Raw genomic sequence first — 17,151 nt, forward strand, 5'->3', positions numbered from 1 at the left:
TCCATCAAGTAAAAACTCCTTAGAATTAGCTTCAAGACTCACCACTTTGCATCATACATATCACTTTCACTCTTCCCATTTCTCCCCAGCTCACATTCTTAATTCTTCCCAAGCTTATCTTCTAACTGTACCTTTGATCCTCCAGCCCGGAAATCACTCCCCATACTTCCAAATCTTCCTGACCACAGCTTTCCAGAGGCCTAAAAATAATCCATCTGTCCAGGAAGCCTTCCCCAAATTATGATTCTATGCAATTATAATATAATTTTATTATATTACAATATTACAATTATAATGATTATGATGCTTGTTATGTACTTACTATATGCCAGGCACTTTACTAAGTTCTGGGTAGATACAAGATAATCAGGTCCCACATGGGGCTCACAGTCCAAGTAGGAAGAAGAACAGGTATTGAATCCCCATTTTGCAAATGAGGAAACTGAGACACAGAAAACTTGTGACCTTTCCAAGGTCACACCATAAGTGAGTGGCAGAGCTGGGATTGGAACCCAAGTCCTCTGACTCCTAGGCTCATGCTCTTTCCACTAGGCCACACTACTTCACAATATGAGCTAAATCATTCTAATGTCCCTCCTTTAATATTTATTCCTATCCTCAGCACTATTCTATTTTTATGTATTTAGCTGTACATTCAGTTATTTGTTTATATATTTCATCCTGAGGATTTTACATTGCTTCTTGCCTTATCCTGTTCTTCCTCTATCTTTCATTATGTATATCAATTCCTTGAGGGCAGGAAATATTTGTCTTGTACTCTCCCAAGCACTTAGTAAGCATTCAATAGATACCATTGATTGATTCTTTTAATAGTATTTGTAAAGCACTTACTATGTGCCAGGCTCTGTTCTAAGTCCTGGGGTAGGTTCAAGGTAATCAGAGTTTACATAGTCCACAGACTTAATCCCCATTTTTTACAGATGAGGCAATTGAGGCACTGAGAAGTTAGGTGACTTGCCCAGTCACACAGCAGACAAGTGGCAGAACTGGGGCTAGAACCCAGGTCCTTCTGACTCCCAGGCTAGTACTCTATCTGCTAGGCCATGCTGCTTCTCAGCATTATTCTGCTATATTCTCCCAAGTAGTTAGTATACTGTCTCACACTCATGTGTTTAATGAATACCACTGATTGAAAACTAGGCAATAATAAATAGATATATGCATGAAAACTAAGGTGGCTGTTGAGATGGTGTGGCCAGAGAGTTGGAATGCCTGATGGAGGAGATGTTCAATGCTGTAAATAAAGTTGCTTGGATTTGGAGTGAGAGTTTAACGAATAGCACTGTTAATATTATTATTAGATTGGTGAAGTTGTTAAAGCTGTGAACAAAGTGTTTTGATGGAATTTAAATGAGAGTTTTTTTGCAGAGGGCAAAGGATTGAGAGCAGTGGGGTCAGGAACAGGTGAAGTGTGAGTGAGCTTGAAGGTAAATGTGTTCTGGGAAGCCATTAAGGAAACCTAAACCCCAGAAGATCACATTCAGGAAAAAAAAAAGAGAACACAACTAACTCATAGTCACAAACTGAGTTTATTCCTTCTATGTTAATGGATCCAGGACCACCTTGAAGGAAGAGTTGTATAGGTTATTTGCCCAGTTAACCTTAAACCTTTGGCCAGTGGTCACCCAGACGTAAATTGTGACTATAAGGTTTACAATATCAAAAATATATCTGTGGTCTGAGTAGAAAAAAAATAGAGATAATACTTGATGTATTTTCATGTAGCCAAGAGTTCACCTATACATAATCTATGTAAACTGTGTATGATAATATTAATGATTTTCACAAGAAAATCACTCTCGGGTCTAAATTAAGGAAAAACTATTCAAAGGGATAGGTGGAGCTTACTCAGGCATTTGGAAATACTGGACTATATTTCACTAAATAAAAATAATGAAGCCAAATAATATCACAGATGAAGGGTCAGTTACAGTAAACCCAGCAAAAGTGATTGAATAGAGTTTTAGAAAGCTTATTTTATGATAGTAGAAAAGAAATGATAGCTAAGTTGTGTGCCATCATAGGCATCAGGGCATGAATAAGTGAGCACTGGAAATAAAAATGAATGGTAGAAGGATTGGAAAGAGTGTTTATTGATAAAGCATTATGCTTCCCTCTGTATTTGAACTTAATTTGCTATAGATTACTAACTGGATCACCAATTTATAATGCTTGGGTTTTAAGTATCACTTGGGATCCCACAGCAGAATATGGAGGTAAAAGATTTCCAGTTTCTAAATTTATGAGGATAACCCAAGGTAATTTTATTTTTTAATATTTTGGAAATACTCTGAACAACTTTATTATCAAAGCCTAGATCTAGCAGTTTAATCTCGTCATGCTCATAGGAACAGGAGATAGATGTTGTAAGGTTTAGAGTAAATGCAAATAATAATGTAAATTCTTGAAATACTGTGCAGATAATGGGAAGTATTTTTTCAAAATAATTAAGTTTTGGCATCATTTTTATTGTTTTCTTAGTTGCTAGAGCAACCTGTTTTGTGAAGAATTTGGGCCTCTCCTGTCATGGTATATTTTAGTTCTTCATAGATTTTGCAAATATAGACAGAGAAGGAGGATATTAGGTCTAGTAAGCTAAATCTTTCTTCCTTAATTCAATGATAATGGGATGGCATTGATTTTGTGTAGCATAATTCACTCAAGCATGCTATACTAGTGACTTGGATTACTGTAGCATTCCATGCCCAATATCAATTTGCTGCATTTATTATTGGTTTTGCCCACCAAAATTAATCAGTGCTTACAGAATATGCCTAAATTGCCTAAAACTATTCTTGATAATATTATGAGGGGTAGGGACCTCCATCCCATACAAGACATGCTTCTTGTCTTGAAGGAACTGAAATTTCAGCATAGGCGGAGTCTACGTGAATGATCTCATTTTGACATTATCTTGCAATTCCAATTAAAAATGGAATTTTTGGAGCTACAGTTATCCAGATAATTCATGTATTTAAGCCCATGCATCCTGTCAGTGGAGACCCCGGAATTGGAAGCTCTGCATGAATAACATCTGGGTTGAAGATACTGGATTTTGGAAAATCCTATTTCCTAGTTTTCAATCTTGTCCATAGTGACTTCAGATGTAAATCAAGATGATTTTTTTCCCCTTTGGCCAACAACAATTCTGTGATTTATTTCACAATCATTGAGTTTGCCTTAATGTATTTGGTTGATAACTAAATAATGGTGCATAATTTGTAATAGCTTTATTATTTTCTAATACTGCAAAAGATTTTGGGTGCCTCTTTGATTGTCTCATCAAAATATTTCATGAAGGTGTTATAAATCTACAAGGTGTGGTGGAAATGAGGAAGGGTGGGAGGGAGTGGTGGTAAGGAGTATGTATCAAAGGAATTGGAAAGGCAGCTCTAGTATTTTTCAGAAATAATTTCCTCTCCTATTACTGCTTAAGGTGAAAGGAGCTGATGACAAGGGATAAAAAGCAATGAGGCCATTTTCAAAATGAATGTGGTAGGGAATTTTATCTAGTAATGTAGAATTGTGTTTCCCTCTGGATTTTATTAATATGCTGATGGCCAAGATTATTTCACTAGCTACCCCATTTACTCTTTGCCCGCTGGGGTTTGAAATGATCATTTAAATTACGAGAAAGTACTTTAAATATTACTGGGGATCCTTGAGTTGATAGATTATGGGTGCTCAAACAGAATAATCTTATCTATTTCAAAAGGGGCCTGACTAGGCCCTTTATATCTTCACAGCTACTAACAGAACTAAAAGGAATAGTGTTCATTGTCAGGTGAAGAAGGAAGAAATAAATTGTTAAAAGTTTGCAGGTCACATACCTAATGGGAGGTTGAAACACAGAATCTACCCGTTTAATCGGGTGAATTGGCTAACACAACTTAGGTTTGTTTTAAGCTGCAGCTGACCGCATTAGGGCTGAGAAATGACAGACTGAGGTATGATGATAAGCAATTGTGGTTTTGGATTAAAGTTCTGTACTTGCCACCAAGTTAGACTGGGAGTCCACTCTGTGGCTTCCTGTTGCCTGGGGTGCCCCTCATACATGTCAACTCCCCAGAACTCTGTAGACCACCCAGGGGGGTCTGTAGAGTATTCATTCATTCATTCAATAGTATTTATTGAGCGCTTACTATGTGCAGAGCACTGTACTAAGCGCTTGGGATGAACAAGTCGGCAACAGATAGAGACAGTCCCTGCCGTTTGATGGGCTTACAGTCTAATCAGGGGAGATGGACAGACAAGAACAATGGCAATAAATAGAGTCAAGGGGAAGAACATCTCGTAAAAACAATGGCAACTAAATAGAATCGAGGCGATGTGCAATTCATTAGCAAAATAAATAGGGTAATGGAAATATATACAGTTGAGCGGACGAGTACAGTGCTGTGGGGATGGGAAGGGAGAGGTGGAGGAGCAGAGGGAAAAGGGGAAAAAGAGGGTTTAGCTGCGGAGAGGTAAAGGGGGGATGGCAGAGGGAGTAGAGGGAGAAGAGGAGCTCAGTCTGGGAAGGCCTCTTGGAGGAGGTGAGTTTTAAGTAGGGTTTTGAAGAGGGGAAGAGAATCAGTTTGGTGGAGGTGAGGAGGGAGGGCGTTCCAGGACCGCGGGAGGACGTGGCCCAGGGGTCGACGGCGGGATAGGCGAGACCGAGGGACGGTGAGGAGGTGGGCGGCAGAGGAGCGGAGCGTGCGGGGTGGGTGGTAGAAAGAGAGAAGGGAGGAGAGGTAGGAAGGGGCAAGGTGATGGAGAGCCTTGAAGTCTAGAGTGAGGAGTTTTTGTTTGGAGCGGAGGTTGATAGGCAACCACTGGAGTTGTTTAAGAAGGGGAGTGACATGCCCAGATCGTTTCTGCAGGAAGATGAGCCGGGCAGCGGAGTGAAGAATAGACTGGAGCGGGGCGAGAGAGGAGGAAGGGAGGTCAGAGAGAAGGCTGACACAGTAGTCTAGCCGGGATATAACGAGAGCCTTACTGTTGTAAGGTAGCCGTTTGGGTGGAGAGGAAAGGGCGGATCTTGGCGATATTGTAGAGGTGAAACCGGCAAAGTGGGGAGTGGGACTTTTAGGCTATGAACGAGCTCTTTAAAGGATTCATGACAGGGTCCTTGGTTGTGTGGTGCCTTCCCCAAGAGATGAAGTCTGGTGTGCATTGGTTTGTCCTGCACAGCTTCATCCCTAAAGCTGATTTCCTATCGAATGCTCTATACTACACTCTGTGGCATGGATCATCTTCCTGTAGCCTCACTGGGCCCATTTCTCTTCTCTCTTAAAAATCTTCCTCTGGCCCCCCTAAGTTTCTTCCCTTCAAGTGGAAACTCCTCATAGTGAACTTCAGAACTCTCTAACCTCTGGCCCCATTACCTACCTGCCTTCTTCTTATGCTAGTCTCCAACTCACTATCTTCATTCTTCCCAAGCCAACCTCCTAGGCATTCCTCACTCTTGACTTCCCCACCTCCGCCCTCTTGCTCACTCTGTGTTCCTAGCCTGAAATGGCCTCCATCCCCATATTAGATAGTTCACAGCTCTCTCCATATCAAAATCCTCCTTAAGATCCATCTCCAATTTCCCAGAATCCTGAACCATATCATCCCTTTAGACGTAATGAGCATATTTACAATATCCATAGCATTTAGGTATATATGTCTATTTTATTTATGGCCTCTCTAACTGTAAGTGTGTGATGTTTGTCTCTCCTGTTAGAGTGTAAGCTCCTTGTGGGCAGGAACTGTCTTCATTTGTTATTCTCTATTTTCCAGTGCTTAGTACAGTGCACTGCACCAAGTGGGCTCTCGTTAAATGCTGCTGCTGCTACCACACTAGTTATTTTCACAAAACATGCTTGCCTACTGCAGGCATAGCTAGAAAATTCTATGTCTGAGAAAATGAAGCAGGGTAAATGTTCAAGAGGATTACTTGTGTCCTTTAACATTACTATATAGGAACTGAAAATACTGTAAAGTCTACTTCTGTAACTTTAGTGAAAGAGTTATTAAGAATGAGAATAGACAGCTGGCACATTGGTCCACAATCTTAATATGCTTTTTGTTTCCTAAATGTTTTATTTCCAGAGTGGAGTTTTAGTAAAAGTCACAGAAATGTGTCCTCCTCTGAACTGCTCAGAAAAAGATCAAATCCTTCCAGAGAACCAATGTTGTAATGTTTGCCGAGGTAAGTGGGATTGCTGGGCTTTTCTGCTTTCCTGGTATGAGTGGGTGGAGGTGGAGAATTAAATCTTTTATTGGGCCATTTCCTACATCTGTGCCTTCTATTATAATTTAGCAATCCTATTTTCCCCTCTGCAAGGAAGAAAGCACTGAAAAAAACTCATTTCTGAGTATCTATGGGACAAGGGAGGAGTTCAAGATCTCTATTCTGTTGTCTCTTATTGTTTCATTGAAATAGGTTTTGTTGATTTGCCTTGCAACTTTGTCATCTTCTAGAATTTAGAAGGATCCAGTGACACAGCACTTATGGAAGACATTGTTTTCTCATTCCTTATTTTTCCCCCATGGATAACTCTTACTGGTATTAATGGGGATTATGCATCACATGCTCCTATGTGTTCAGAAAAGGTTACCCCTTCTATTTTTGGTTTTGATAGAGAGACCCCTGGGTGAAAATTTGAGGAATATATGGTATTTAATAATAATAATGATAATAATAATAATAACGGTATTTGTTAAATGCTTACTATGTGCCAGGCGCTGTTGTAAGCGCTGGGAAGGATACAAGGTGATCAGGTTGTCCCACGTGGGGCTTACAGTCTTAATCCCCATTTTAAAGGTAAAGGAACTGAGGCACAGAGAAGTTAAGTGACTTGCCCAAAGTCACACAGCTGACAAGTAGCAGAGTTGGGATTAGAACCCATGACCTCTGACTCCCAAGCCCATGCTCTTTCCACTGAGCCACGCTATAAATTCTCTCCTGAACCATCAGTCTATTATTTGATAAAAACTACAACATCAAAGCAGATGCACAGAATTATTTGCATTTGTGTTTTGAAGCGTGTTTCAGCTGGGATGTTTTAGAAAGGAATAATGATCGAGCGGGTTTTCCAAAAGTAGGCATTTATTGATTACCGATAGATTGTTAGGTGGCACTCATAATTTAATGCAAAATCCATCACTGTATATTTTTTGAGTGACAAGAGTGGGTTGAAGTTTACCCAAGCTGTCATCAATTTATGGTTTCATTAGTGATGAATCATTGATTATGTCACTGAGACAAGGGGAAGATTCTTGGTTTTCTGTCAGAAGCCTTGACATAATAAGTCCCATTGTTTCCATACAAACGTAGTCAAAATCCTGAATATTTTATGTTAAGAACCCCCCAACAACGAACTTAAGGATGGTAAGTTTTTCTTGGAATTAATTAAAAGCGTCAAGTAGTCAAGCATGCATGAAATTTCATCAGAGCAAAATTTCAACTAATACTACTAATGCTCTTCCACCACTGCCTAAATATCATAGGAGTTTGGTGTAATCTGTTAACAGACCACTGGAAGCTGGGGAAGTAGAAAATAAAAACAAACTCATGTCTTTAGAATATGAGATCTGAATTCTTATATCTCCCTTTCTTCTCTGAAGTCTGGGTTTCTACATGAGCCCCAGAAGTGGCTGGTGGTTTCTGCCTCTACTGGATCTTCACACCTACTGTGCTGAGAAATAATAATAATGTCATTTACCAAGAACTTATTATGTGCTAAGTACTGGGATAGATACAAATTTATCAGACCAGACACAGTCCCACAGAGACTCACAATCTATTTAATCTCCATTTTACAAATGAGGAAACTGAGGTCCAGAGCGGTTGAGTGCCTTGCCCAAGATTGAGTGCCTTGCCCAAGATCACACAGCAGGCTAGTGGCAGAGCTGAAACTAGAACGCAGGTCTCCTTGCTCCCAGTTCAGTGCTCTTTCCACTAAGCCATGCTGCTTTACTTAAATAGCCCATGTCTTAGCCCTGATCTTTGGGAGAATAGAAGTCACTTTATTTTGATGGAAAATTCCGCTCCAACAATCCAACTATTTTTGCTGTAGCTGGAGGAACTTTACAATCATTAAATGGACAATACTAATGTGAGACAAAGGTATTGTGGTTGCTGCAAAGGACCAAAATGTGCTATTTAAATAGCAGGAAAATGATTCAGTCCAGCTCAACTCAAAACCTTGCTTTAAAACTCTGAACATTACTCATGGCTTTTTTTTTTGTTTTTTCCCTGGGTGTAAACTTCAGAAATGATGATATATCAATTTATTGTAAGACCCTTTTGGATTTTATTTACCTGTTCCACCTTTAACTCAATCTCATGATTCATTAGCCAACATCTCCCAAGAAAAGTAATAGAATGACTGTATCTATTCTGACAATTATTTGGGTGTATTGTCAGTTCCTTCCAATCCAAATTATTCAACTGGCTCTCCACTCTCCCTCCTTTATAAAACAGAGAAAGTAATGAAAAGGTGCGAAATACTCAATTTCTATGTAAAGTAATTTTTATCCTGTGTACTATATTGTATGCTGTTTACTTGATGGATTTGGATTCTCTGCTGACACTAGCTGGCAGCAAAGGTAGACACTTCTTGATGAGCTGAAATGTGCTTTTCATTGGAAAGAACGGTAGTATAATATAAATTTATGGTTTCTGTCACCCCTATATTATTGATTACAAAAAAGAGAGCATTCTGGTTCTTCCAGCATTGGCTCAAGAAGCCTCTCAATTAGCATATTTATCATGTCTCTCTATATTGCTGAAAGGGTCAAGAACATTCTGATTTAAGAAAATACCCTGCATGAGTCCTTTTCATCAGAAGTCATAACCAAAACTTTCTTTTACCGGGCTAGGGGAATATGTGTTTTTATGGGGTTTATTCCTACTAAAACTCTATTTTACTCCTAGTGATTGAGTGCTGTGAATTATAGCCTCTTCTGTAGGATTGCAATGCTGTGTTTGTATTCCCCCCATGCATGCATAATTAAATATTCACCCCCAAATCTTTAACTCTGATTAGGGTCATGTCATTGCAGCTGATTGAGTTTGCTTGCTTCCACTTGCTGACATTCCAGTTTGGTAATGTCAGAATAAAAAAAAAGCTTTAGAATGGACCTATTTATATACGATGAATATCTGTTATTGATGTTCTGTGGCCTAAATTTAATTTGCTGCCTTCTCCATTATCCTTTCACCAAACTGCTTGGTAGTGTAGGGGACATTACACTGGAGTTGAGGACAATTACAGAAGTTAATGGAGCATTAACCCAGCTCCAGAAGTTTACAATCCTGGGGGAGGGAAAGAGGAACAAACAGATTCAAAATAAATATATGCTTAGAATATGTAGAAATAAAAACTTACCATTTGCCCTTTGAGATTTTTTTTTTGCTTATTCACAATCCCTTTTGCAGTGTCCTATTATGTGATTTTTGCCTTTGCAAACTGCAACTCCATGAACTGCAAGGGAACTTTCTCCAAAGGAAATAAAGTTTTAATTTTCTTGTGGTGGCAGAGTTCACAGAGGTGTGGGAGACAATCCATTCAATCAATCAATGATACCTTTTGAGCATTTACTTTGTGCAGAGCACTATTCTAAGCACTTGGGAAAGTACAATACAACAGAGTAGGCAGACATGATCCCTGCCCACAAGGAACATACAGTCTGCAGGGGGAGACAGACAGGAAAATAGATTATGGTTACCTTAAATTTATCATAGCATTCTCCTCCTGGGAGTATCTCATGCTATGTGAAGTTTATGTCCAGAGCTCCAAATAAGGGGTTCTGGATCCTGGTAAAGTCTTGAACCCTTTGGCAAATACAGGGTGAGTTTCTGACTTCCACCAGGGTGTGGATGCAGAAATCTATAAGGGAATTCAGTGCCCCGGTAGGGACTCTAGAGGCTTCAGGAGTTAAACCCTTGTTTTCTGCAGGGTTGATACCCTTCAGAGTTGTCCCATGACAATCACAGCCTGGGAGTTTTAATCCCTTCTCAGGGGTCTGAAACCCAGCAGCAATGAGGAGACACAGGAAAATGTTAAATCTTGTTGAGATTAAAGTTGTTGGATTCTCTAACTGTGGTTTAAGGGGCTGTGCAGGTAATCTTATTTTAAAGATACCCAGTTTAGCTGTATTCCTCTTCCTACTTGCCCTGGCAGTAGCTGCAGGTTTTTAAAAAATTTTATATTTAAGTGCTTACTATGCACCAGGTACTGTACTAAGTGCTGGGGTAGATACAAGTTAGATTGGACAGAGTCTAAATCACCATTTTACACATGAGAAAACAGAAACACGGAGAAGTTAAGCAACTTGTTCAAGGTCACCCAGGAGATAAGTGATGGACCTGGATTTGGAACCCAGATCCTTCTGACTCCCAGGCTTGTGTTCTATCTACTAGGCAATTCTGACTACTCCCATGTCAGGCCTCCTAGCAAGTGGGGGTGCTCTGCCTTCCTGCTGCATTCCCAAGGATCATAGTTACCCAGTCCCTTGAGCCCCTGGGCCACTTGAGGATGCCCTAATTTTTTTTATGGCATTTGTTAATACTTTAATATGTTCAAAGCCCTAAACTAAGCAATGGGGTAGATAAAAGATACTCAGATTGGACATAGTCCCTGACCCACTTGGGGCTCACAGTCTAAGTGGTAGGGAGTAGGATTTAATCCCCATTTTACAATGAGAAAACTGAGGCACAGATAACTGAAGTGACTTGTCAAAGGTCACAGAGCAGATAAACAGTGAAGCTCAAATTAGAATTCAAGTTTTCTGACCCTGATGTCTTTCCCTATCTGCAGTCTTGCATTTCCTCCTGCCTTCAAGCCATCTCTATTGTTGTCCTGCTGTCACCTCAAATTTAACATGCTCAAACAGAACTCCTTGTCATCCTATCTTGTGCTCCACCTGACTTTCTCATCACTGCAAACAGCACCACCATCCTTCCTATTTTACAGCCCATAACCTTGGCATTATTCTAGACTCCTCTTTTCCATTCAACCTACATATTCAGTGTATTACTAAATCATCTTTATTCAACCCTCACAGCATTGCTAAAATGTTTTTTCCTCTCAATCCATACTGCCACCATGTTAACCCAAGCATTTATCCTAGCTCTCTTTGATTACTGTATCATTCTCCCTGCTGATTTCTCTGCCTCCTGTCTCTCCCAACTCCAGTCCATGCTTCATTCTACTGCTCAGATTATTGTTCTACAAAAAACATTCAGTTCGTGTTTCCCATTCGTCAAGAACCTGCAGTGGGTGCCTTTCCACCTCTTTATAGAAACCCCTTATCATCGGCTTTAAAACACTCAATCACCGTTCTCCTTCCTGCCTCATCTCGCTACTCTCCTACCGGTTGCACACTTCATTTTTCTATCGCCAGCCCACTCACTGTACCTTAATCTCGTCTATCTCACTGCTGACCTCTCATCCGTGTCCTGCCTCTGGCCTGGTTCATCCTCCCTCTTCATATCCGACAGACAGTTACTCTCAATCAGGCATATTTATTGAATGTTTGTTGTGTGTGCAGAATACTACTGTACTCTCCCAAGTGGCTTAATACAATGCGTTGCAACACTAAGCACTCAATAAGTACGATTGAACGAATTAACAATATGACACAGACACTGCCCACATTGGGTTAGCAGTCTAGAGGAGAAGACATTAATATAAATAAATAAAATACCCTCCCCACCTTCAAAGCCTGATTGAAGGTACATCTTCTCCAAGAGGTCTTCCCTAAGTCCTCATTTCCTTTTCTCCCATTCCCTTCTGCTTCATCCTGATTTCCTCCTTTTATACCCTAACTCAGATTCACATTACTTATGTACATATCTGTAATTTGTTTATATCAATGTCTGCCTCCTCCTGTAGACTGTAAGCTTATTATGAGCAGGGAATATGTTTATTGTTATGTTGTACTCTCCCAAGCACTTAGTATAGTGCTCTGCACACGGTAAGCACTCAATAAATATGATTGATCAATTAAACTGATCGAATAACTTCCAGGACCATGCTCTTTCCACTATGCAATGCTGCTTTTCTCTAATGTGGAGCAGTGCTCAGCGTACCTCCAGGTGGCCAACCTTGCCATTTCTTTGGGGTATTTCTGGGAAAAAAATTCCCAGCCCTCTCTGAAATATAGCCTTGCTGAGGCAGGCCTAATTCCCTTGGCAGTTATTTCACTGGGATCAGGTCCAGCAGTCCAGCAGACAAGTTCCCCTATTTCTAGGGACTATCCACCTGAACTGGGGAAAGCAGACCCCAGACCCTCACCTGAGCTCCTGGCTTTAAGGGGCTGCCCAGGTGTTGGAATCACACCCAATATCAATATCCAAATGGCAATGCACATAATTAAGGGCTAGGAGAGTTGTGCTGTGTGCAGAAACAGTGTCTCCCCAGATGTAGGTAAATGGTGATGGGTTGCTTTTCTTACCTGCTTAACCTCCAAAGGGAGGCCTCCATGGTTTTAATCAATCAGTGAATGGTATTTATTGAGCATTTTCTGTGGCCAGAGCACTGTACTAGGTACTTTGGGGAGAAGCAGCATGGCTTAAGTGGAAGGAGCACGGGTTTGGGAGTCAGAGGTCAAGCGTTCTAATCTCGGCTCCTCCACATCAGCTGTGTGACTTTGAGCAAGTCATTTAACTTCTCTGTGCTCTCAGTTACCTCATCTGTAAAATGGGGATTAAGACTGTGAGCCCCAAGTGGGACAACCTGATGAACTTGTATCTACACCAGCACTTAGAACAGTGCTTGGCACATAGTAAGCACTTAACAAATACCATTATTATTATTATCACAATATAAAAGAGTTGGTAGATATGTTCCCTGCCCACAATGAGCTTACAGTCTAGAGGAAGATACATTAATCTAAATGAATACTTTATAGATATGTATTTAAGTGCTATGGGGCTGAGGGAGGGTGTGAATAAAGATTACAAATTATTGTGCAAGGGCAACACAGAAGGGTGTGAGAGAAGAGGAAATAAGGGCTTAGTTGAGGAAGACCTCTTGGATAGGTTGTGCTTTTAATCAGGCTTTAAAGGTGGGGCGATTGCCTGTTGGCTATGAAGTGGGAGGACATTCTAGGCCAGAGGTAGGATATGGGTGAGGGGTCAGTGGTAAAATAGGTGAGATCAAGGTACAGTGAGTAGATTGGCTTTAGAGGAATGAAGTGTGTGGGCTGGGTTGTAGTAGGAAATCAGGGTAGTAAGGTAAGAGAGGGTAAGGTGTTTGAGTGTTGTGCTTTAAAATCTATGGTAAGGAGTTTCTGTTAGATTCAGAGGTGGATGGACAACCACTGGAGGTTCTTGAGGAGTGGGGAAACATGGACTGAATGGTTCTGTAGAAAAATGATCCATGCAGCAGAGTGAAATATGGACTGGAGTAGGGAGAGAGAGGAGTCAGGGAGATCAGAAAAGGCGGCTGATGCAGTAATCAAGGTGGGATAGGATAAAGCTTGGATTAATCTGGTAGCAGTTTGGATTCAGAGGAAAGGACAGATTTTAGCGTTGTGCTTGAATGTTGAACTGATAGGGTTTGGCGACACTGAATATGTGGGGTTAATGAGAGAGATGAATAGAGGATAATGCCATGGTTACAGGCATGTGAGACAGGAAGGATGGTGGTGCTGTCTGGAGTGATCGAAAAGTCAGGAAAGGACAGGACTTGGGTAAGAATGTTAGAGTTCTGTATTGGACGTATTAAGTTTGAAGTGTTGGCTGGACATCCAAGTAGAGATGTCCTGAAATCAGGAAGAAATGTGACACTGCAGAAAAGCAGGGAGATCAGGCCTGGAGTTGTAGATTTGGGACTCATTCACTTAGAGATGGTAGTTGAAGCCATGGGAGCAAGTGAGTTCTTCAAGGGAGTGGGTGCATATGGAGAATAGAAGGGGACCCAGAGCTGAGCCTTGAGGGACTCCCACAGTTAGATGGGGAGGCAGCAAAGGTGCCTGCAAAAGAGACTGAGACTGAGCAGCCAGAGACCTAGGAGAAGAACCAGGAGAGTGTCATTGAAGCCAAGGTCGGATAATGTTTTCAGAAGGGGGTGGTCGACAGTGTTTAAGGCAGCTGAGGGGTTGAGGTGGATTATGATGGAGTAGAGGCCATTGGTTTAGCAAGAAGGAGATCACTGGAAACTTTTGAGAGGGCAGTTTCTGTGGTGTGAAGACCACTGTACTAAGCACCTGGGAAAGTACAATACAGAAGAGTTGGTAGACAGAATCCCTGCACACAAGGAGCTTACATCTACAAAGGGAGACAGGCATTATTATAAGTAATAGATCGGGGAAATAGTAGAGAATGATAGTTAAATATCATGGGGCTGAGGTAGGTATCAAAGTGCTAAAGGAAGGGGTAGACAGCCAAGTGGTATAGTACCTGACTAAGCTTTCTTCTACCCAACTCGCTCTCTTTTTTGTGTTGGTTATATACTTGGTTCTATACAACTCTTGTGCACATACCTCTATTTTTTTTGTGTCTGTCTCCCCTATATACATAAACACATTGTGGTCAGAGAATGTGTCTACCAACTCAGTTGGATTGTACTTTTCCAAGTGCTTAATACAGTGCTCTGCAAACAGTAAGCACTCGATAAATATCATTGATTGAAGAACAGGAGAGCATAGGTAAGGGAAATAAGGGCTTAGTGTGGGAAAACCTGTAGGAGAAGATGGGATTAATCAACCTGGGCAGGATCTACAGCCTCAAGACAGAGAGACAAAGGCAACTTATTATACTTCTCAAAGGGTCAATATGTTGTTAACAAAGGGGCAGAGACTCTCCTCTTTTTTAATGGTATTTAAGCCCTCCTTATGTGTTATTTACTGTTCTAAGCATTTGCTAATTTGCTATGATCATCATATTCAGTGATGGCATACAAAATGGGTGAGGGCCCAGAAGTACCTGCTGCTGATGAGATCTCAGGAGTATTCTGTGCTGTGAACACAGACTGCACTTGTTCTTCCTCCCAACTTTTTATCAGTTCTTACCTCTGGGCAAGAGATTGTGGATGACTCACAAATTATCACTACTGCAAAACTGAAAGTAGATAATTGCTTTCCCCACTTAACCACGGGTGCCTGAGCAATTGATACTTATTAAATACTATGTGCCAAGCACAGTACTAAATTGTGGGATAGATACAAGATGATCAGGTTGGACATAATCCCTGTCCCTCATGGGATTCACAGTCTAAGTAGAAGAGAGTAGGATTAATTCCCATTATATAGATAAGGAACCTGGAGCACTTGTTCAAGATCCCAGCAGGAGCTGAGATTAGAACCAAGGGCCAAGAAAACCTGCATTGCTATATTTTCATGGACAAAGTGTGCACGACTGCAAGGGTCTCACTCAATGACACAACCATGGCTACAAGTCCATCAACTGAAGCATAGCTTCAAACCACAGAACAGATTTTTAATGCTTTGTCATTTTGTATTTTGCCAGTTGTTGTGAGGTCCTGGAGGGAGATTGATATCCATTTATAGATAAAAGATGGAGTGTTAGAATTGGGGGTGTGAGGAGTAGTTCTCTGTTAATTAGGGAGAGCTTCTGGAGGATGGATTTCCATTTTATGGGATGAAACAGTGAAAATTGGAATAAACTTGGGAATCTGTCATTTTGGGTGAAACAGTGACCTATGCTGAAAAAACAGGAATCATCCCTCTTTGGGGTAGAGTGTTAAATTTCACAGCTACTGGGATAGCTCAGATTGTTTCTGAGCCATGAAGAGCCATGAAGCAGTTGGACAAGAATACACAACAGAACTATTGGTGAGTAAAGGGACTGGAGAGATTATGCCTAGTAATTATAAGTGTTTAAAGTGTGACTAACTGGTAACACTACCTGAGATGTTCTTGATCAGTTTTGCAATTCTTCCCTGACTCCTATGGATAGTTGGTGCCTGCAGCATGAAATTTGTTTATCCTCATCATTAGCTTACCCTAATGGTTATAGCAGTCACTGGTCCATTTTCAATTTGAATTCATGTTTCAGACAAGGGATTTGGGTAGGGAGTGGAATGGTATCCGGGTTGCTGCCTGGAGCAGAAGAAATGAGAATATGGCTTTACAATCAGCAGAAATATTATCTATGAACAGCTGGGGTGTTGTTGGGTAAAGAAAACAAACCAATAACCCTGACAAAAGAGAATCAGAAATACTTGGGGAAAAAGTTGACGCCATTAGCCCCACCCAAAAAAATCTTGACACATTCTTCAGTACTTTCTTTCCCTCCTGATAGTCTCTAATTACATCTTTAAAGTCTTGAATGACTTCGGGGGACCCTGTTGCATGTTTATGATATTTGGCATGAAAAGGCCCCTTCCCAACATCTGTTCTGAATGTGTTTATCTGTAATTTTAATTCATGCTCACTTGCTTTGTCATCTGTGCTGGACTGAAATTAGTTGAGATTATCTCTACTATTTAAGTTTTTATGCAGTTCAGTTGAATTCTTTCAAACTGCAGTTTCCTTCTCAGCCTTGCTCCTGACTCTAGGTGTCTTGCAATTGAAAAGTCAATAGAAAAGGTATTTAAAGTGAAATAAATGAACAGAAATGTTGTACTGCATTTTTTACGTACCTATACATATAATCTATAAGGCCATATATATCCATATGTGTATTTCAATCATATCTATGTGTGCCTTTACACACATTCTCTCTCTCTCTCTCTCTCTCTCTCTCTCTCTCTCTCTCTCTCTCACACACACACACACACACACACACACACACACACACACACACACACGCACGCACCCATGTGCCATTGAATATTGAGCCATTTTCAGGTAGTAAAATACAGATCTGATAATAGTGTGATGAATAGGCCTTAACAGGCATCTTTAATAACAAACACATGCTAAGCTCCAGATGGAACAGGGTGTGCTGTCAGTGTAAGATTCTAATTATAAGACTACAATACAGGGTTCTCTAGAGTTGCTAATTAAATATAGTTAAGTTAGGGAGCTGGAACATTTTTTTTTTTTGTCTTGTTCTGCCAAATTGTCGCAGCTCTGAGACTGAACATAAAATTGATTTTAGAAAGCCGATTTTGAGTCAAATCCTAAATCAGATAGTGATGCTAACCAGTGGTAGAACAAAAAAAAGATATTTCCTGAAAGACTAGGAAA

General features: G+C 40.6%; 1 protein-coding gene across 6 annotated transcripts in view; it reads left to right on the forward strand.

Annotated features, from left to right (window-relative positions):
- The window catches only part of NELL1 (neural EGFL like 1), a 522,694-nt gene that overhangs the window by 129,775 nt on the left and 375,768 nt on the right, over positions 1-17,151 (forward strand). For all 6 annotated transcript variants that reach the window (XM_029061630.2, XM_029061636.2, XM_029061634.2 and 3 more), the window contains exon 11: positions 6,097-6,196. In XM_029061630.2, the coding sequence (XP_028917463.1) occupies positions 6,097-6,196 (100 nt within the window). The remainder of the gene's footprint in view (positions 1-6,096; positions 6,197-17,151) is intronic.

Source organism: Ornithorhynchus anatinus, chromosome 3 (genome assembly GCF_004115215.2).
Source record: "Ornithorhynchus anatinus isolate Pmale09 chromosome 3, mOrnAna1.pri.v4, whole genome shotgun sequence".
Lineage (NCBI taxonomy): Eukaryota > Metazoa > Chordata > Mammalia > Monotremata > Ornithorhynchidae > Ornithorhynchus > Ornithorhynchus anatinus.